Source organism: Charadrius vociferus, unplaced genomic scaffold (assembly GCF_000708025.1).
Source record: "Charadrius vociferus isolate BGI_N301 unplaced genomic scaffold, ASM70802v2 scaffold324, whole genome shotgun sequence".
In the NCBI taxonomy this organism is placed as follows: Eukaryota; Metazoa; Chordata; class Aves; order Charadriiformes; family Charadriidae; genus Charadrius; species Charadrius vociferus.
Window position 1 is genome coordinate 2,107,452 of NW_009648041.1, and position 23,056 is coordinate 2,130,507.

Below are 23,056 nucleotides of genomic sequence, written 5' to 3' on the forward strand. Positions count from 1 at the left end.
TTGATTTGAGACTGAGAAGTCAGCAGCGCTGTGAGCATACAAAAGCAGTCACTAGGCTGAAATGGGGCAAAAAAAAAACAAACCCACAACCAACAAAACGACACACCAAACAGAAGAGGCTTATAGTGGGCACAATGCAGCAACACCTGGCATTTATTTCAAATGCCTCCTATTGGAATAAACTGGAAGAAATTAAACATTGTTTGGAAACATTTCGGCTCTAATATACTAAGACAGTCACACAATTGTTATAGTTGGAAGAGACCAAGATTATCAAGTCCAACAGCTAACCTAACACTGTCAAGTTACCACTAAACCATGTCCCTCACCACTACATCTACACATCTTTTCAATACCTCCAGGGATGGCAACTCAACCACTCCCCTGTTCATTCCCTTCCCCAAGTACAAAGCAATGGGAAAGCGTTCAGAACTCCCACAGCCATTTCATTGGGAAGATACAAGTCTCAAAACTGAGAAAGACATGGAATTTGATGGGTTTTTTTCTGGTGCTAAGGAGGCTCCTTCCCTGCCTTCACCAAACTTTAGCGTCTTTCAAACTTAAATATGCTTCCCTTAAGGCTTCGTTAGCCACTTCTGGCTAAGAAGAAATTTAAATAAAGCATCATTCATATCATCCAACCTTTACTCTCCCAAAAAGTATACGAAGGAAGAGTGGCTTACGCCAGGCTTAGCTTGTTATCTGCATTGAAACAGCACGGTCTAGAAAGCCTTCCTTTGTGAGATTTCATATTTCTAGGCCGTAGCTTCACAAGGTGCACAAGCAAATTACTGCTTTTATATAACAGAAATTTCAAATATGGTAATTATTACTGCAGACTCATCAACGCGTACATTCAGAGGAGTCTGCAGCTTTCCTTTCTCCTCCACTACTCCAACAAAACAAGCACCCACATTCAGGTCATTCAGGCTCTATACAAATCATTTAGACATCAGCTGTGTGATCAACAGGGCTGTCCTAAGTATCAGTGCACACCGGAGGGATTCTGTTCCCCGGCTCGTGCAGCCTACAGTGTATTGTGGTGTCCCCTTACCTACAAGCACACACTCAGCGACAGTCCCTGAAATGAGACTCCTCTCTACTCCTGGAGTTTGAGTTCCACAGGAAAGTCACATTTAGAAGTGGAGCTGCACGTACTCACACAGCTTTCCATGTCTGACTCTTGCTAGAAATTGTTTATTTAGATGAATTAGTTGTCATCTCAACTTGGCATAGAGGAGTACTTTACATAGTACTGAGCAATTCAATTAACTAGGTCATATCTACACAGAAAACCCTCTCGGCAAACTAGTGACCATTTTGTGATACCTTTCACCACAGAAGCAAAGCCAGTTGACTTGTGACCCAATACCAAAGTTTACAAACACTTCCACAAGCAGTTGATTGCAATGAGCCCTTTTCAATTAAGAGGTAGCAGGAAAGTTCCCTTAGCTTGCTCTACACAGAAATCTCTGATTTTGCCTATCAATTAAGTACTGTTACCAAATGTAAAAAACTGATCCTTTTGTTCTTTGTTGGTTATGGAACAATAGCAGCCTTTGTCATGGTCTCAGCACAGCTATTTATAGGTTGTGTCTCTTTAGAGACCATTTCCTCTCTTGATTTCTTCCACCTCTACTTAGCTCAGTCTACAGACATTAATTCCTTATTAGTAAAATGCTGAGTGTTTTAAGAGCTAAATCCTGTTCTAAAAGAAAAGTGTCTGTTACATCAGGCTCATTTTTTCCCCAAACCCAATTTTTGGGAAACATGGTACAATTTCCATCTCTTCAGGATTGGTATCAGGTTGATTCAGAGACTGAAATATGATTTTTGCCTCCAGCAATTGAAATGTATTAGTAACAAATCCTTATTTCTACTATTTCATACTCTTATTTTACAGACTTCACCACATAGAGTGGGCAATTTCTGAAATTTCAGAGCAAATGTGGATCAGACAGTCCTTACAAGGCTTTGTTGTCACACAGCAAGCGAGAGGGATGCAGACTACCCTAAATATTGATTACATGGACTCCTTGCACCAAAAGAACGCAGAGCACCATTATGTGCTTGCCTGGAAGCAAAGAGCCACTGCTGGGGTCTCTGTGAAACAAGGAAGAAAAGCACAAGGAAATCCAAGTCCCCTCTAATTTAATGGGTCCCAATCCAACAGAACTTCAGAGAAAGGACTCCAGAAGAACCTGAACCCTCAATAAAATAAACAAACAAACAAAAAAAAGAGTAACCATCTTGAAACTATCTTTTCATGGGTTTTTAAGTTTTCCTCCTAAACTCCAGGACAGATGGACTTTTCAAGTCATCTTAGATTAAAGAAAAATTCATTCTTTCCAGTAGGACTCTGCAATTATTTCTCCGTCTACTCAAAGGACACTATTTAGGCAAGGGATGCTGATGGGCTGTTTCCTGCAGCACAGACCACATCTCGAGAGGGCTGTGGGAACCTGTGGGAGCGCAGGACTAGGTTAACATGACATCAGACCAGTACTGTCAGCAAATGTAAACCTATGCTACAAAATTGATGCTATGTGGTAAGCTGTAAATTTTGGCACTAGATAAAAAAGAAACAGACGCCAGCCCTGGCAGACATCTACTCAGCCAGATCTAACAGCACTTAAGCCTAAGGCAAAAAATTCACTGGAGCTGCCCTCCACTAAAGATCAAAATAAGATTATGCGACGATTATATTAATGCTCGCAGCAATGTGAACCAGCAAACAGAAAGAGCAACTCGGAGGTAACCTGTGCCTTCCCTCACTTTCACACCTCTGTGTTCTCATCTTTTGTCACAGCCTTCCTACGTCCCTTTCCCCCATTCAGTTTTTAAGCATCTTTACTCCTTCCCCTTTGTTTGTTTTCATAGTTGGTTTTTTAATATTTTTTTTCGCCCCCTAAATTTTGTAACATCTTTGCTGTCATCTAGCTAGGGGCTTCTCTCCATTTGAAATCAGGTTAAGCTAAAGCTATGATGTTAGAGCTAAACTGGAGCATCTCTGGACAGGGATGCTAACACATGCGTAAGCGTGGTGTACAATTTCTTACTTGAACACGACAAGATAAAGGAACCTGGGGTACCGGAGGTTCCTTCTAGGCTTTCTAAAAGCCAAGTATAATGTCCATGGCAATCTTTAATATTGATGGGTATGAGGTCACTTCTGTTAGTTCAGTTCACTCCTCTGTTACAATCCCCTCGCAGACCAACCTGGCTTTGAAATAAGAAAAGCAGAATAGTCCTTTGTATTCCCTCGACCCGACTCCAGCTTGCGTTTTTAAATTCGTGTTTTTCATTGCAACCGTATACCTTAAGCTCTTCAAAGAAAAACTAATTACACTCTATGGGACAATACAATAACTACTTAATTGCTTGGAAAAAAAAGTCATGCTACAGTTTTGCATTCTCTCAAGGAAAGACAATTAGACTTAATAGGGAAACCAGAAGGAAAGGACCATTGTACCGTATTTGCCATTTGCAGGGCTGGGTCCATCAAGCCAAGGATTTCTTCATTATAACTTGACTCCAGACTAATTATGTCATCAATCACATCATCCATCTGCAGCAGAAAAGGTGGACAAAGAAAAACAAAATAGTTATTGAAACCACTAGAATACAGAAGCCTGACAAAGCATTTCAGCCACACACGGCCTCTCTGGAGCACGGTCCCAAGCAGAGGTGCCTGTGCAGTTCCAAATCCACCCCCTGGGCCATGACTCCCACTAGTTAGCCAGGACAGTCGGGTCATGACAAAGCTGAGACTTCGTGGTCTAACCCACTCCTCTCACCGGCAGTTACCCTGCACCACCTGCCCACGGACACACTGTTCCTCCCAGGAACAGCGGAGCAGACAGCTCCCCATAGAACCAGCTACGCTAAGGATGTGAATGTCTCTCCCCTGTGCAGTGCTGCCCGCCTACCCGCTAGCTCATTCCTCTACTTTTGGGATCAAAACCTGTGTACAGACAGTGATGCCCGAGCCCCTGACACCTGTAGGGGAAGAAGGAACAAAGGCTTGCTGCCGGGTGAGAAGCTGCCTGCCCTCAACAACAGAATCCGCGGGATTCACATCCCTTATACACCCTCCCAGGAAGCACCACCCAAGAGCAGCTCAGAGATGACTTCAGGCGGTGTAAGCCATCTTCTTCCTGGGGCTGGAACGTGCCTCCGTAAGCTCCTGCATGGTCTGGAGAAACAGAGCCCTCCAAAGCACCCACGCAGGAGTTCCAGACCATCCTATAGGATTGACTATTTCCTTTTTGCTCACTATAAAAAAGGAGCTTAAATGACAGTCTACAAAAAAATCAATGCATAAAATTGATGGCAGAAATAGTAATATATGAGATTTTTGTATCAGATCAAGGAAGCGTGATCAAAACGAATCACGTTGACTGGAAGTGAGGGCATGAAAGGAGCCAGCAGTTACAGACCATATCTGAAGTCTTGCTACTAGAAATGAAAACCCCTTTGCTAAAAAAATAAAAATAAAATAGTAATTAAAAAAAGTACGACTACTGAGGACAAATTACCACAGATGGATTAAAGCCTTATATCATTTTTTTAAATGCAAATCTGATCTGCATAGTAATGGGGTCTTAGAAACTATCAGGACAAGAATACATACATACAGTCTTGGGAAAACTGCATTAGAAAAGATTTCCTGAAGTTAGACCTTAAAGCACGGTTGATATATTCTTCTGCTACAGCGTTACAGTGCTAGAAAAGCACTAGCGCTCTTAATGCATTTTTGACACCAATGCTAATAAACAATGTTGTTGTTTTGTTCCTTAAATACATCTTACATTCAACTTCTTAAAGAGACTACAAGGCAAGTTTATTCTTCAACATAACTTCAAAGAAACATGCTCATTAGAAAAGGGACCTGTGCTCCAACTCCTGTGTCATCCAGTACCTGCATGCATGACGCTCGTGAGTGTGTATTCAGAGCCGGGCACTCACTCTCAACCCTGCTTTGCTCTTCAAATTTATAAAATCCCTGCAGAAATAAAAAGGAAAAAAAAAAAAGAAGGAAAAAAAAAAAAAGAAAAAGCAAAGCATGGATCTGAGTTCATGGCACAGTCTCAGTCCCAAAAAGAGCATGATTGAAACAGTGTCATGCACACATGTGCCCGATGACACAGCAAAGTGAAGCTGTAAATATGTTGAGGAAAAAAAAATATTTGGGTACAACTAGGACGATAACACAGAACTATTTGCTTTTCATTTGTTTTGAAGCTATGGAGCACAAGTAACATCTCTTGCATGTACAAAATACATTCTGTAATAACTGTTTCCCAAAGTTTCATAACGTTTTCCTCACAGAGTGCATCTGTTTTAAAAATCTGGCACAAAGGCTCGAGGGAGGAGGATGGGGGGACCCAAGGAGCTCTACAATTGTCTCCCATTTGTCATGTTACAAAAACATTGACACGATTCTTACACTTGTTGACATCTTTCAAATCATCTTCCTTCAGCACCTGAGCACACATGGAACATCCAACTAAGTTTTTGCCAGCAAAGATTAAGACAAGGCTCCGAAGGACTTCTAAGCACAGGCTGGTGAAGACTTATATTTGAAGCACTGAGCTCATCATAAAACACCAGTCAGTGACATTTTAGAGGATATTAGCTGGGATAATCTGGCCTTCCAGCTAAGCAAGAGACTTGCTCAAATTTTACTGGAAAAATACCTAAAATATCTCACAAAGCTTAGTGTTTTTCAGTTATTTCTGCTATGCTCTTTGCTCTTTCTAAACTGAATGAGCCATAAATAACATTATTCCAGAAAGCTACAGCTTACAAAACTGCTTTGTGTTCTCCAAAGGTCAATTATTCACTGCGTGCATCAAGCAAGGGGAAAAGAAAAAAAAATAGTTTTAATAAGCATGAACTAGATAAACAGTTCACAAAAGAGGAAGTTAGAGGGATACAGGTTTTTTTTCACCAAAATGTTCTATGCAAATATATGTTCATCAGGCAGACACAGAGATAGCAGTTGCGTTTTCAAAGTGAACAGTTCAGAAAAAGAAGATAAACATCTTAACAATGAGCAAATACGGTTTAAAGCAGAAAGGCAGGCAGATTGCAATTGCATTTTACTGAAGAAGATGCACAGTGAGAGCGTATTACCTCTTTTTCACAGTTGGAGTTTAGGGTAAGCATAGCCATCGGACTGTTGGGTGCGCTGCTTCCAGTTCCAGGCGGCATGACATGATCCCCGGGCTGGTTCGGGCATGGCAAGCTCAGGGCTTGGTTGGCATGTTTATTTGCTAGAGTGGTAGAGAGGTACTGCTTTACCTGCTGCCGCTGGGCTTGCTGAATATGGTACTTGGTTGGATTCTCAAGGTGAGTCTGCACCTGTATGACACAATTTAAAGAGTGCTTTATTGGTTTACAACATCATTGATACGTGCTATCAATTTGAGCTATGCATTTGCAACATATATACCAGCTAAGCATTTGACCTAAAGTACAAACCTGTTCGCATGTGGTGGCAAGAAATCAGATTATGAGCTAGTGTTTCTATAACAAACGTATTAACAGTAAACCAAGAATTTCCACTTATTTTTCTACAACATGAGATTTCTCACTTAAGACCAATGCTCAGGTTTTCTTGTTTAAGACATACTCCCAAACAGACGGTTCTGCGTTCAGACCTTCAGCTATGCGACATTGAGTTTTCACTAAAATATGGAAAAACAAGTTGCACTGTAGGTCTTGTTTTACTTGTTAGTAGCTACTAATTAAAACCAAGTAGTATAGATTACTATCGTTTATCAGATGTGAAGTAACAGAGAGCAGAGATATCAAAATTTTGTTGGTTTTTTTAGGGTTTTTTTGTTTGCTTGTTTGGTTTATTTTTTTAAAAATAACACATTGGTTAAAAAAAGGAATACTTTTTTTTGCCTATAAATTATTTGTATCTCATATATATGGCCTAAATCATATACAAATAAGACAGCCTGTTTATAAACATGTTATGCAAATAAGATGCAAGAAAAGAAGTGTTTCAGTTCAGATCAATCACTGTCCTCGGCAACAGTTATTTTTGTATTTAAGATAAGCTTTTCAGTACTGAGCATTTTTTTTATATACAACATATGAAAAACCTCATACTGAACTACTCTTGTGCTCCCTAAATAAGCAAAAGAAGAAACACAATTTTTTCTGTGCAAAATTTTCACCATATCCTGGAAACTCTTCGTCACCTTTCTTTGATCATTAATGTTTTTACCGGACAGTAGAAAACAAACCAAAATATAGTAATACTCTGAGAAGTTTTTTTTGGTTTGTAACAGCAAAAGTCATTTTCATGGAACTGTTTAAAGTGACCATGTATGTCCCCCATTCGTTTTTGTGGAAGAAATTAAATAAGACGTAGTAGATACCAGAGGAACAGGATTTCCTGTATACCGTAAGCCTTCTTAGCAACAGGTTTTAAAATAAGGCTGCAGTAACAACTCACCTGATAATGATTATACTCAAGCATTTCCAGCATACTACTTATAGGTTGCGAGAGAAGCGACTGCAATATCCTTTGCGCTACGCTACTCCAGTCTGATGGTTTCGCGTATGGAAGCACCATAAACAAGCCACCCCAAAACAGCAGAAGAAACTTGAATGCCGCTGCTCAGACTTAAAGTAACCTACGCTAATTAGCCACGCATGTAGAGAAACAAACAGTTCACACAGGGGCTCTTCTTGGAAGCTGTGCAAGTTTAGCCTTAAGTATTGGTATTATTTTTTTTTCCCTGGCTTTGACGTCATACTTTTTCACAAACATAAAAGGACCTTTTAAGTGATGGGCTATCAAAGTCAGATTGACAGTTCGCTCAAGGCTAATTCGCTATTCATCTTTCGTTCCAGTCGTACTAATAGACAATGGTATTTTTCTTTAGCAGTAAGGTTAAAAGTTTTTAAGTAAGAAATAACTGAAGAAATGGCCTATGAGCCTAACACATATCCCCCAGCAGTGGGGTGCGCTGGATAAACCCACAGGGCTTTGCAGTCCCATCTTCAGCTTCCAGGCGCAGCAGTCCATCGTTCTGCCCACACAGCCACACCAAGGATTTGGAAAAAGCTCTACCACGTCCTCAGCCTCCCTGGTGCATTAGAGCCCATCAATTCCGTTCCAGCCTACAGCTGGAAGAGGCTTTCCAGTTCAGGAATGGCTGACAATGAGCTGAAGCATGTCCCAAATGCACTTACCTACACTTCTACACAGTCGCGGTACTTCCTACACCTTCCAGAACTTACTTTTTCCTTCTATCCAAGTCCTTGACAAAAGCTTGTACTCAAGCAGAGGCATCAAAAGCTGCTCAACTTGCATTATTTTCCAAAGCCTCTGCTGCACGGGGAAGCACGCTTAAGATAGTGTTTCTGGAGAGATTAATCTGATTTGTTGCACTAAATCGCAAGACAACACAATACAGCAGTCTGCTGTGATAAGTACAGCACTTGCTTTGTCAGTCCCAAACTGCGTTATCAATTTTCCTATCACCAGTGGTAAGAATTACACTACCCAGATAAGTCTATTTTTCACTTAAATTTTCATCTTCCGAGTAGATAACGTTATCAGTAAAGGAGTTATCTTTGTAACACTTATCTTTGAATGTGTTATTTTAAAAACAAGCCCTGCTCCTCTTGACAGAATTTGCACATTCCTTTTCCTCCACCGGCATAAGATACCACGGCGGTTCTCCCTCGACCCCGCCAGGGTGACGGGACAGAGCAAAGCCTCTCCTCTCTGCACCCATCTCCCACCCACCCTGCACCCTCCCAGGAGAGGGGCCAGCAAAATTCCAAGATCCACATCTCAACTGTGCATCATCAAACATTACATTACTTATAATATATACTAATACACTGAACTGACTCCACTACGTGTCAACTTCTGAAACACACACTGCCTAACTGACATGGGATTTTTGTTGGCAAAACAAATACTTACTTCACAACAACATACTTTCCCCAAGATTTTATTGTAATATCCTGCATTAGAATAATTTGTATTATTTTGCTGTGCTGCCTTTGGTACCCCACGGAAGAGAAAAATAGTCATGAACCTTAAACAAAGGAGCTGCGGTCTTTCTCAAACTTTTAAGTTGCAGATTTCTACTTAATACAGAAGTGTACCTATTCTCTGAGAATTTTAATCTTGCCGAGAAGTGCATCCTCTTTGGTACAAGGCAACAGATTTCAGCTGCAGATCAGAAACTACTGTCTGCTTTTTTCTTTCTTTCCTCTTTTTTTTTTTTTTTGGGGGGGGGGGGTTGTGTGGCGTGTGGGAATCTTTCTTCCTCTGCCCACCCTTACAGTGAGTGTAACAGCTGGATGACTAACATTACGAACATAACTAACTAGATCCCTAGCGTTACCGCATATTTGTTTGCGGCATAACTACAAAGGCAAATTATTATCTAGTCAGTTTAATTCCGAACACACCACAGTCACTTTGGCTCACAGAAAAAGGGATATCCTTCTGGAAGCAGGATCCCGAGTTATCCAGCAGACCACGTTTTCATGTAGAGTCAACTCTTGCTACACATGGGCAACAAGCGACTCTGAGGAAATTCACTTACTGCCAGGTGTTTGGCCTTCAAATCAGTGGCAGAGGAGAAGATGCTCTATATTCTTTGCAGAAAAAAACCTACCAGAAGAACCATAGTCATTATACACTAGGTATGCACAGTTCTCCAAGGATGTGTCACCTTCTCACACAAGTCCAGTACTGAACTGAAGAACACAGAGAACTGCCTTTTCTGTCACTAAATTGCTCCGAAATGATGCAAAGGAGAGATTCAGGGACCGAACATTTCCTTTTAACCCACAGGCAGTCAAACATACTTTCACATTTGAATACAAGAACAAAAAATTATTCTCCAAATGGAGGAGAACATGACACAACTATTCCCACTCTGCATGTCAGTGCAACAAGGACAGGAGCTTCCACATTTCTTTTGGGACAGATGGACCAGTTTCAACTACCCTGGCTCTGGCCAAGTGTGAGGCCCAATGGGCTACACAGAAGGCATCTGAGAAACTTCAGAGTTTGATACTTCGTTGGGTCCCTTACTGCCCTCTTCAGTTGCCTTATGAGGTCCACCATTGAAATCTGGTGGGGACTACCTTTATGAACTCAGTGCTTTTTGTTGAGACTAACCCTGCCTTTTGCCTAGAGCATCTTTTTCTGCAGTCTACATCAAAGAGACCCCAAATGTGTCTACTTGGGCAAATGTCCCAAGATGTATCAGTCACAGTCAGCCTGCAGATAAGCCATAAAGCAATCTTACTTTTTGACAAAATATCTCACAAGCGAAGAGCTACAAAACAAACCCTAAAATGAAATTCCACAACCCCAAATTTGAAACCATGAATAAAAGCTTTGACTTAATTGAGATCTAATTTTGGTCCTCGGCCCCTTCTTGCCTTTGGGGTGAAGAATAGTTGCTGCTGTTCTTCCAAATTCATGACACACAAAGTACAGGAAGATGACAATTTATTGGTTTGGATACACTCCCTAAGAAATGCGTCTGAATGGGGACATGCAAGAAAAACAACAACGTGAACTTGAATCCAAGTTCAAACTTGATTCAATGTTCAAACTGAATCCTCTGGATCTCCAACCATCTACTTGCAGAAATCTCAACCCAAACTTTGCTGTAACATTGCTAAACTGAGTAGAACATTGGTTTTGGACATTTTGGTATTGTTAAGCAAGAAGTAACGGAAAGTATCATCTTCAGAACTTTGGAAATTATTTAAGACGAGGCAGCAAACCCAGCAAAATTTATCCCACCATATTAACAGAAGAATCTAGCTACAAGGACCTACAGATTGAGGATGGCCAAGTGGCAGACTACAGCCTGGATTCAGCCCAGAAACACCTGGAAGAAGGCTTTCTATTTGTATCCGGGTGCATTTTCAATTTGCATGGTTACCAAGGTACTGCTTACATGGGTAGCAGAATAACACTGCCTTCGAAGTAGAGGCCCAGAAGTGGTTTCATGCTAGAACAGCCTCCAATTTCAGCTCAGCAGCATCTCCACTGATCTCCACGGGCTGGCTCCATGCGCTCCTGCACTATGAGTCTCATGGGTAAGCAATTCAAGCTTCATCCATTTTTGCCATGCTGACACTGAGCTAGTATGTTTTTTCTTGAGCTGAAGCACTGAGAAAAGCAGCATAGAGACATCAGCTTGGCTGCACCCATACATAAACCAGCTTTGGCCCTTCAAGGCTGAGCTGGGCTGGATAAATTCTGGATGGGGCCATGCCAATTACTCAGCACTTGTCCCCTCGATCTTTGGTGTATCCTGGAGAACAATGTTATCTCAAGCAGGGGAAAGGCTTTCTCATACCTTCGCTAATCTCGACATCTGACTGCCAATTCCAGTGCATACATCCAGTTCAAGTATCTGACTAGGGGAAAAACAGTTCCTGAGAAACTGCCTATTTTCTTCCACATCACAGAAACAATAGTAATAACCCATATACGCAGAGCAGTTTTTTCCCAGCCCTTGGGTCTAGCGTCAATCAAGCAAACATTTTATCAATGGTTTTCACTAGCTTTAAGCATACACACCATATCAGTGGGAATTTTAGGTATACTTCAGACTACATTCTTCAAAACCCTTGTATTATATTACACAGTGACAGGACTCCTGAGTAGACCCACTTACCTCCTTCAGTTTGAACAACTAAAAATATTTCCAGTTAAGGTGATCAGGGGCTCAGGAATTTAAACACAAAGCATTGCTGTCTGCTTAAGCACAAAGCAAACGGCCCAAATAGCTCATCTGTATGAAGCCAACACAAGCAATTGAAACAATACTGCTGATACTTGCTCCTCCTGTCAAGTCTTGCTGGGAATCACTCAAAGACTTAATTTACTAACTTGCTAATGATGGCAAGAACTTGCAACAGTGCTACAGAGCAATGCACCTCCACTCCCAGTGGGTACGCACGAACCAAATCCCTTTTGTAGAGGCACAGAGGAGAGTTCACTCTTGGGCAGGCACAGGGCAGGACAGAAGCCTACTGGCTTGGCCAATGCGTTTTATACAGTGTCATCCAGAAACTGAATGGCTAATGATTAAAAGAACAGGGAACTTATACCAGAATAAAAATTAGTAATTAGCTGTGGTTTTACTACCAATCATCCTCTAGGAAAACTTCAAGTTCATTAATTACTGCACGATCAAGCTTTGACCCACCAGTACTTCTGGATGAAGATAACCAGTCTAAGTTAGCTGGCCTGTGTTATTTATATACTTGTCAATTTGTCCATGCACGGGTTTGGTTTATTTGAAATGGGAAACCGCAGGAAGCAAGCACAATCCCAGCATGTCCTGTGTTAAGAGGATTTCCTGGAGGTAGAATGCTGCTCGTTGGCTTTGCCATCTCAGTTACTACTTAAAATCACAACGCCTTACTTGTCACATCTCTAAGTACCACTGCTTTCAAACTTCTCTTACCATTCAGGGAAAAATAAGAAAAAAAAATATTTCTGTTTGAGTGTGATCACAGAATAGTTTTGTATGAACAGCCTCAGACGCTGCATTATAAAAAAAGAAAATAACACTGAAGTTACACAACTCTGAAGCACTAAACAGTTGTTTTACTCAGTTGTGATCTTTTCTGTAGCTATTGAGCAATTCAACACACAATTTCATCACCAAAAGTTTTGCAGATATCCATGCTACTACTGGTTTACTCATGTTTCCACAACATTCCCGTGAAGCGAAGAAAAGGCAACCAGGCCGAGTAGAAAAAACGGCCAGGAACCAAACAGTAAATGAAACTGAGGAGAAGAAAGTCAGTTCTGAACTAGCCACGATTTGAAATCCAAATGTTGGAGCAGGACTTGTCCACCCACGTCCCACCTCGGGGAGCCTCACCTGCACAGGTCTCCTCGCCCCCCAGGCCCAGCCGCCTCCTGGCCCCAGGACTTGCTTCCTCTGCTGCCTCTACGTCCTTCATCTCCCACTTTTCATCTCCCCCTTTTTTCACGGGGGATATCACGGCCCCATCACCCCCTCTGGCAAAGGCCGCCCCCCGGCGCCATGCTCAGCCTCTGCCACGCGCAGGCCTAGCTGCTCAGATGGGAGCCATTTGTACAGCCAAAACAGCTTCCCCCCTGCTCTCCTCCTCTTGTTTGAGCTCACAGGACACAGCACCTGTTTCCTAGCAAAAAGCAGATTGCTAAGAACCAGGACACGGAGTTAAGCAGTGGAGACCTCATGCCTGAGCATGCAGAGCTGAAGATGCCCCAACCCCTCCGTTGGTGCGACACAAGTGACAAAAGGCCATCACGATGCCGGCAGCTCGGGGCCGTCCCACTCCTCTGGGCTGAGAAGGAACATATTCCCTTTCCCCAAACTACACAGAAGGAGATTCTTCTCACCAAAACCATCGCTGAACCTTCCCGTGAAAGTAAAGCCAAACCACTTAATACTTCATTTAAGCAGAGATAGGGCACAAGGGTATAAGAGAGATTTAGAGGACAGCTAACCAAGGGGGAGGAAGACTTTTCCCCCCTACCCTCACTTTTTTTTTTTTTATCCCCCCTAATTAAAAAGGCCAATTGTTTCAACTAAATTGCCTTAGGACTTACAGTTTATAATCACAAATAAAATACTTTTTGGTCAGTTTTCTCAGTTCAATAGAACTTTTTGTTGCTTCGACAGCTAAATGTCATGGGATTTTTAAGAAAGGTTAAAATTCTGTGTTATTTAACAATAAATGGTACCCAAAGAAAAACGATACAAAACCACATCCACTGAAGTGTTTTGCAAGGGCTACAGGCTTCAGTCGAGTCCACCGCACCAGAAAGCCTTTTCAACATACCAGTCCAGGGCTTCAAAGCTGCTTTTTAAAGCTGCTTTGACCCATCACTCTCAAGGATGAAAAAAAAACCCAACAGCAGCAGCAACAATTTCCTTCCTAGGACTTTGAATAAAACCAGAAAGCTGTATATATAAATAGGTGTCTATCCTTTCAGGCTAGGAAGAAAAGAAAAAACCCGAACAACTGAGGAAAACAACATATGAGAAAGATAATCAATTAGTGCTTCTTGCATTAAGAGTGATTTATCCTCCTGAAGTTTTCTAATCCAGGTTCAAGATTCTGCAAGTCATATGTACCACAGCTTGATCCACTAAGGCTGAAAATCCTAAAGACCATTAAAAACATCAATTATTTCATTAAAATATTGATGATGGGTTTCACTGTAATGCCAGGAAGAACCCTCCTACCACCCAACTTGAAGCAATCCAAATAACCAGCTGGACAATGGTTTAACTTAATCTCAAAGCCGTTTTCCCGCATGCAGCATTCAAACATTAAGCAATGGCATCACATTTTTCTCCCTAGGGATGTCAGTGGTCTGAAGTAGCTTCACATGACAAGTTCAATCCTCTTGCTTTCTGAAACCATTCAAGTCCTTCAAGGTGGAACAGCTACCTCGTTTGAAACGTAACCAAAATTAAGTTGATTGGGTTGTGATATATCATTTCCCATAGGGGCACTGTGAATTTAGTAATAGATAAACCTATTCAGTAACTTCTCCAGCTGCTATTCTCCCCTTCCCTCCATCTTTTCTAGAGCATATTTGCTCCCCTTTCTTTTAGTCCATAACCCAGGAAAAGTGGTCAGAAGAGCACTGACCAGAAAGCCCAAGAGCAGGAAAAAGGTGAAGAGTTACTTGCATTGACTGGGGAATGCCAGGCAGGATGAGTTGATTCCAGCATTTTACCTTAGGATATAGCTGACACAAGGAAACAACCTCAGTTAGTGCAATAAAACTCCCCAGCTACTTAATTCATCCAAAAGACCCTCTGAACTTGAAAACCAAAGCAGGTACGAGAAAGTTACTTAAGATCTGGCATCATGATTGCAGTCTAAGTGGATCCAACAGTCATCTTCAAGCACAAATAGTTATGAAAAAGAAAAGGCACATTGTACAGAATGAACATCACTTACACAACCAGGGGTTGTTTTGCCCATCACCAAAAATTCCTCTGTGTAACGTGACTTTTTATCCAAGGGAAAGACATGAAGCAGACGAAAAGAACAAAGTTTTTGTGGATTAGTATTTAAAGTGCTTTAGCTATAGAAGCACATGACAACAGTATCTAAGGAAATTAAAGAGAGGTTAGCCAAATTTGCTTAAGGCAACAGGAATTGATGTAATTTGCAGGTTAGTGGCATGCTAGCTGCCATTCCACAAGTGTGGCTTTCAGACAGGATTCAGTCCTTTGAACTGCTGCATTTTTTTTTGTTAGGAAACCAGTATTTCAGCTGTTTACTTCCCAACACACATGCCATAAATTTTTATTTTATACAGTTACTGAAAGGATACCAAAAAGCATTGCAACATTTTAGGACAGACAAGTAATTGACTCCATAAAATGTCAGACACAAATCTTTTGCTATGATTTCACCTACCCCAGGTGCTTCAGAGCGTAAATATTTTATGACTAACAGGCAACAATATCAGCCACACAACTGCATCTGACAGGCACGTTTGAATTACGGTACTGCCACGGTAAAAAGCTTAATTCAAGCACCTCATATTTACGTCCACTTCTGCCATCCTCCTCTCTCATAAGGAAGCTGGGCAGCACCTTCATTGGCACTTTCAAGATTGCTCACAGTAGGACACAAATGACTCCTCCTCACAGGAACTGTCAAAGATAGACATAAAGTTGCTTCCAAAAAGCCCCCTTGCAAGACCTGCCGTAGAGCTGTGAACTCAAGAGGGAGCAGAGTCATAGGACCACAGATATTTCAGCTGTCCGAGAGCCCCGAAGCCAGCACAGACGGTCTGAAGCCATCTCTGCTCCCAGCTTGCCCTTGCAAAGCCTTCCATAGCCCAAGCACAACCATCCGCCCTTCCTACAGCCCAAGCAACACCAACGCAAGATTTACCAGACCACTCTAACACAGTTCACTATCGACTTGAAAGAGTCACATTAGAGAGGTGAAAGTATTTGTCCAACCTTATCTTCCTCCTAAGGTTGCCAAGCACGGCGGTAGCCAGTGCCAGCTTTGACTTGCGGTCACATATTTAGAGCCTGAGCAAGACTATCAGTTACATTTCACAGGGGTTACTAATCCAGCCACCGTTCCAGCCCTCAGTAACCCCTGCTAGACCTGCACAACGGAGTATTACACTTCCAGGTCTCCGGTTCACTACAAACCTGCTGGAAAAACTGGTGTCTTCAATGACATCACTCTGCTGCGTTTCCCACAGCAGGGAAGAGGCGCAGAATACCGACCCTTCTCCCCTGCAGGGCCGTGACAGGTCATACTACTACTAAAAACACATCAACCCTCACATGTGCAAAGGATTTAGAGATTCTAGGTTTATTTCTAGAGCCCACACCCCAGACAGCATGCACCTTGCTATACAAAAGGAGGAACATGAGTTTTTCCTGGAGTCCTGCAATGCTCTGAGGAGGCAGTTTCCATAGGTGAGAAGCAGCATCCTTCTCCCACAGTTGGTTTTGCTCAGGTTGCTCATCCTTGCTCATTTGTCAAATGGGACTGGGTAAAAATAATTGCATCTCTCATGGCAAATGAACAAAGGAGAAAACAAGAAATTGGTTTTATACAAGCTGTTGAGTAAAATATAATCACAGCTAAGCTTAAAACAGAAGGAGAGACAGCACATGCTGACTTCTATTTTAAAGTCCTTATTACCAACTTCCTTGAGACATGGACTTACCCCCACACAGAATGAGACAGGTTGTTTGCTTATCCAGACTTTAATAAATAAAATTCAAGAAGCTTCGAGTCTCCATGGCAAAAGCAGATTTAATGCAGTAAATCTACTTTGCCCCTGCATGGACTTCTCTGAATGCGTGTCACACAACCCTGACTTTTCACAGGTGAAATTTAAGCTAAAATAGGCTATTTTGCCCAAACTGTAAATAAAAAACTCTAAGAAAGGGGAAAAAACCTAACCTGTTACTTTCATAAATTTTAAAAACCCATACCCGCAACACAGGTCTCACTTGTCACGAGGAGGTCTGTGAAAGATCGCTCAGTTTTATAGCATTTGAGACACAGTTTTGAGCCAAGACAACTTCAGATGTTGAGGAACGTAACCTTCAGCACTTTGGGGCTAAGCAAGAAGCGAATTTGATTTCAGTCGTTCAAATCCACAACGTTAGCTTGTGAGAAAGAATCGGCATTCAGAATATTGCCTGTGGGCTACTGAAGTATTTATTTACAAAATTTCAACATTCAGCACTGGCACACAAGATAGGGAGAGAGATGTAGAGATAGCACTAGAACAAAATATATCAAACACCCAAAAGCCACACACAGAAACGGGTGTATCCTTCTCTTTTTTACATAAAAGCTATTTGTAAACTCAAATGCAACTCCTGGGTTGTTATAATCAAGGGGAAAAAACTCCCTACTTTGAAGGCACAGCGCACATCAGAAGGACATCTACACTTGTTGCATACTTGTCTAAAAATGACCTAGGTGAAAGAGTGGTACAGTCATTGTTCACATAATTACGTGAGGGCTGCAAGGCTGGCAGCGTGCTCTCAAGGTCACTTACACAGCACATATCAAGAACATGCCACTAATCACACCCCAAATGTGAACACAGAAAACAACTACACCAAATCCAACCAGTGCCACGCAGTACGTGCTGGAAGAGCTTGGCCTGTGCATCTACCGAAAAGCCTTTCTACCAAAACTTTTAAAGAAGCCTCCAAAAATAAGAGTGAGAGTAATTTCAAAAGGACCATTTATTTTAACAAACCACTTGGCAACAAACTGGCTACAGCACAAAGGACGCTTGTTCTGGAACACGCCTGTTTTGAAGCTATCCACTTTATGACAAATATACAGTGCCACGAGAAGTTAGCAAGAGAATGAAGATTTTTGTTAATTCAAAACAGTTTTACGCTGTTAACATGCCCTGAGCTTCTATATGTCACAGTTAATAAAGAATTAGAAAGACTTAGCGGGCTCTATACCACTTTGCCTACAGCTGATGATGTCTCATGTCAGCCCCAATATGGAAGGTTTGAACAAGCAGAAGAATAAAGCAGTCTTAGGTACATCCATTTTATTCACACGACTAGTATGATCATTAGACACAGCCTAAAATAATAATAAATCGCTGACTTCATTTAAGCGAAGGAAATGCAAGCTGGCTTACCACCGAACTGCTTGATTTTTATCCTTTTGCTCAACGAGCTGTGATGTTATTTATGGCGGTATTAAAACCTACTGAGTTGTAATAAAACAGTTTCAGTACCTCAGAGTGCTTGATCATCATGTTCTCTAATGTAAGACAATCCAAGTCACCTTCATGCAAACTCAACTGGCTACGATCTGAAGCATTCTGCTAAATACCAGAATTCGGATATTTTTTTTTTGGCGGGGCGGGGAGGGAATTTGGCAAGTGGCAAAGGTGGGTGCACTCCTTGTACAGAGTCGCAAGTCACTGCTCTGGAGGTGAATTAACCCAGGGGGCCAAACTGACGCCATAGAGCATCAAAACCAAAAGCTAACGCTGCCAGGGTCACTTTTGAATGGTGGTGGCCCTTCTTAGGGAGTGGAGTCCTAATGTTCGACACTTCTATTAAGCAACACTACATCTTTTATTTTCCTGACATCTCACTCAAAGTAGGTGCTACAGCAGACATCACAGTAGCCACAAGAGATTACAGGTAATAACAGCAAGAAATGAAGTATGTTTATCCCACTCTAATTTTAAACCCAGAAACCACAATGAAACTTCGTGTTTTAGTTACTTCTTCGCTAATACTTTTGTAACACAAAGACGTATTTAAGGCAAATAGCCATTAGGTTGCATGACCTCACCTCTACACCCCATGATCTTATTCCCACCACAGACAGCAGCTATCGTCTGGCTCCCAGCAAAAACAAGACTACCATCGGCTCATTTATTAAACAAGGATGCCAACATTTCAGCCCTTTTAAGATCTCGGGCCTTACATACATAGAGACATAGCATCACAATCTATTTTATACTTACAAAAACAACATTCAGCCACTCGGCCATTTTTGTAACCTTCCCCACACCTGCCCCTCCATGTCTTCCAGAGATGAGCTGTTGAAAACTCTTCTCCTCATGTTATTTCACATATGGTAAGCAAATAATTAGTTACGCTGTGAAATGAGAAGCTCCTTGTCCACATAAATGACCCTCGATCAGGCCAGAGGATGGGGCACTTGCAGGACCATCACCAGTGAAATCTTTGACAAAGACCAAATTAGCTGTCGGTACCCCTGTTTATATTGCAGTTTTAAAAAACTGCAGGCAGGTTCATTACTTCAACAGATATTGCACAAGTATGTTTCTTATCACTAACACTTAAAGAGTGTGAAAAATAGGTTATATAAGAAGATGGTCTAACTTCTGCCGTGATGCTCTTCCAGCATATACCCATGCCCTGCCACAGCAGCATTTTCAGGGACTACAAGCTCTTGATTCTCTACTGAGTGGAGTCCTATACCAAGGTCAGAGTTAGGGCTCTTTCTGCAGGACTGGAATCCCATTTTATTACGTGATACCAGACAAATTCCACCTTCCCAAACAGCTTACAGAAAACTCTTCTCAATGGTTTCATCTGTACTTCAAAAAAAGCACAAGTCACCAACCCACCAGGAGAGGCACATTCACAAAACACAAAGAAGAGTGTGTGTTATCATTCCAGTCCTCCAAAGGTTAGTTGCAAATACGAATCATCAAGAAATTCAGAAGTAATAGTTTTGTCAGAAGATCAAAACGTCTTTCTCAAAAGAAATTCAGGGCCTCCAGGCTTGGTCTCAGAAGAATCCTATTTTAAACCGCACTTGACCCACGCTAATGTAACCCTTCAAATGCTGTTACAAGAGCAGAAATATGTTCACAAGAGGAAACAGGCATGGCATCTTCCACTAAAGCTGTGTTTATGTTAAAAAACAGGCATCTCCTTTTAACACTGAAAAAAAATACAAACAACATGACATGTATTTTACAACATACTTCTCATCACTGATTGATAATACACACAGAGTTTTAGCTACCCAAGAAATAGTATGGGAACATAACACAATTCAAGGCAACCAGATGCTAGAGTTAGAAGGATGCAATTAGAGATTAGATGTGGATTAACTAGATCCTAACTCAATCTTCCCCACCTTCCTCACCCTTTTTAAACCTCAAGTATAAACCTATTTTAGCATGTCACTACTTCACAGGATGGAATAAATATTTTTAGAGATCTTAACACTTCAAAAATGAAAATAAGCTCACCCTGAACAGGGTTTATTTTAAACGAAATGAAGTTTGAACAGAGGAAAAGTAAAAGTTTGGAGTTTTTTTTAACATCTGCTAGGAGCCAGAAGAGATGCGAGTACATCCACGATAGAACAGTTGGGTTTGACAAGGGCAGATGTAGTCGCAGCCAGTGCTGAGGACACCGCAGCTAGCTGTGCATCCTCATGCAGCGCGGTGCGAGACGTGGGACGCCGTAGGGGAACGGTTCAGAACACTATATGCATTTCAAGCCACTGATGTCAGACCGGCTCTAGTCCGCTCGCACAGACTGAACGCCCAGCAGTGGCTGGATACCACAAGGTCTTCTCATTTAGTTTCCTCTGACAAGAATCTAATTAGTACTCATCAACAGCACTGGGCAAAAAAAAGCTAACATTTAGCAAAGTGGGGACAACTGGGAATTTACTTCAAAATTGCATTGCAGCTCTGCACTAAAGGCAGAATTGGCCTGCGAAGGTGCCGGTGCTGACGTCCGGCTCCTCGTTCTTGCCCTACCGCATCAGCTTGCTGCTCTTACCCCTCAGGTCAGCAGGTTGAGCTGTTTGCAGGGCTACATTGACCCAGGCGATCAAAACCACTAAGGTGATGACAAGAAGAAAAAAAAAAAGAAAAAAAAAAAAAAAAAGAAAAGTCACCTTTCCAAACCCAGGCCTTTTTTAAAATCTCAGACTGCCTCAGTAGTCCCACATAATTTTTAGCGTGGCCCCACAAACGCACGTATTGATGCAACCACAGGGGCAGTACCAGGGCTGCAAGGGACATCAGCCACCACCTTTGCTGCCACAGTCAATGTATCACAGAACCTTACCAAAAAAATAAAAATGGGCACAAATAAGGAATTGACTGAATAACAGCCAAAGCTGCTTCTGCTTTACCCCATCTGGTGGTCTACTGCTTATATACAGCTGGTGATGATAGCTATTTAGGCACGTTATCTGGAATTGCAGCTACTAGAGAAGAAAATGCAAAGTTGGATTAACTTGTGTTCCTCTAATAGTTATCTGTCATTACTCCCTGTGTCTCGTAGCAGTCTGCACATTCCTCACTCCGCATCCAAAGCGGAGCGTCTGGACACTGTGCTCAGATCGCGCACAGCCATCAAGACATCAGTCCTCGCAGGTACCGCCTTTAACCAAAGCAGATAAATGCAATTAATAAATTTTCTTTGGGAAGGTGCAAGTTCAGAGAGAAGGGTTTTCTAAGGATAAGTCCTGCGAACAGGCAGAAGCCCTGGCTGGAAGCTTCTTCCTTATTACTTACATTAAACACCGGAGGGAAAGGCAGGAGGCAATTCTGAATGGTGACCCACTGCAAAGCGGCACTTATTGAATAAGCAGCGCTCTAGAGCAGAAGGCACCACTTGTCTTCCCTCAAAACGCCAATGTACATTAGAAAACGATAAACTCTTTTGAAAAGCCGCAGTGGCATGATTAAATACTATTTTTCCTTTTACACAGCAAACCATACAGGGCTGAACCCTTAAGGAATATATGAACTTTCATGTGAATGGAGCCCATTAACTACCACGCAATGAATGGTGCCTGTGGTTCGGAATTCATTTCCTTTTGGAAAGCACAGAAGATAGAAAGCTTACGATTGCTACACCCAAGTGCTGACTCATTCAAGGTCATTCTACTCCTTCCCTGAACAAATTGTTTCTTTGAGACCCAGGCTATCACAGTATTTCAGAAGAGTATAGTTTTGGTGGGAGTCAGGAAGCAGAATTTTAAAATAGCTGAGTAAATAGCATAGTAAAATGGTATTAGACTGCTCAAAGGAAGACTTTTCAATCAGTAAGTTATGATAATACAGATGACTGCCTTTTTTTTTTTAAACAAGAGTCTCACGTCTGAGAATTTTCTGTTAAACGACACAAAAATTAACTTTAAAGCACTATTTAACAAGGCAGGAATTAACTTTAAAGCAGCTCCTGAAATGCCAGCAGAGCACCAGATTGCTTCAACAGAACAGCCCTACTCCACATGAGCCCGTGGCAGCACTCAGACCAGCCCTGTCCCCCCAGCAAAAACAAGCTGTCTGGCCAAAACCAGGTTTTCCAGTCAGCTGCTATCAGGACAGCGATGCCAGTTAAGGGCAACAGCTCTCTGGATCACCAATATGGACAAACTGGAATACGTCCTTCCTGAAAACATCACCGCCTCGAGACAGGACTTCCAAAACCCAGAAGAAACAAAAACCACACACCTAAAGAAAAAACACAAGCAGAGAGAAGTCACAGCTTTAGCTAGCTAGCAGAAGTCGTCTTAAAGACAAGGTTTAGTGTGCTGCCTTTAGGTCCCTTGACAGGACCTTTATAAAGACCTGGGACAGGCAGATAAACTGTTTTCTACACCTCAATCTTGAAATGAGTTCCTTTCAAGGAAGGGAGTACTTTTTTAAAAAGAATTTCCATTAGTTGCCTGTTTATGTTTTCCTCTGAAACTCCCTCCTAAGATCTTCTGGAGCTTGCAGCAATGAACCTTCAGACCTTTTAAAGATGCTTAGGTGCCTGGCCGCTGCCGAGACTCCAAGCTCAGCTCCAGCGACGGCTCCCAACACTGCCAGAAATTCAGCAGCCACAGCACTCGTGGCCTGGGACGCTTTTTGGCAAGCGGCTCTGCCGCTCTCCATGTTCAAAAGGAGAGACAGGCAGATAGATAGATAGATTCAAGGAGCACATTGCTCCAAGACAGAAAAGCAGCTCTTTGAAACACTGGTTTCTTTAAACAGCAG

The 23,056-nt window shown here is 42.0% G+C and overlaps 1 protein-coding gene across 7 annotated transcripts in view; it reads right to left on the reverse strand.

The window, feature by feature from the left end:
* Nucleotides 1-23,056, reverse strand: part of MITF (microphthalmia-associated transcription factor) — a 54,343-nt gene that overhangs the window by 12,680 nt on the left and 18,607 nt on the right. For 2 of the 7 annotated variants that reach the window (XM_009883584.1, XM_009883583.1), the window contains exons 1-4: nucleotides 7,475-7,507; nucleotides 6,139-6,366; nucleotides 4,922-5,005; nucleotides 3,473-3,568 (exon numbers count right to left, since the gene is read on the reverse strand). In XM_009883584.1, coding sequence (XP_009881886.1) covers nucleotides 3,473-3,568; nucleotides 4,922-5,005; nucleotides 6,139-6,366; nucleotides 7,475-7,507 — 441 coding nt within the window. Of the gene's footprint in view, nucleotides 1-3,472; nucleotides 3,569-4,921; nucleotides 5,006-6,138; nucleotides 6,367-7,474; nucleotides 7,534-23,056 lie in introns of those variants that run through there. The other 5 variants (XM_009883581.1, XM_009883580.1, XM_009883586.1 and 2 more) reach the window with 4 other exon arrangements.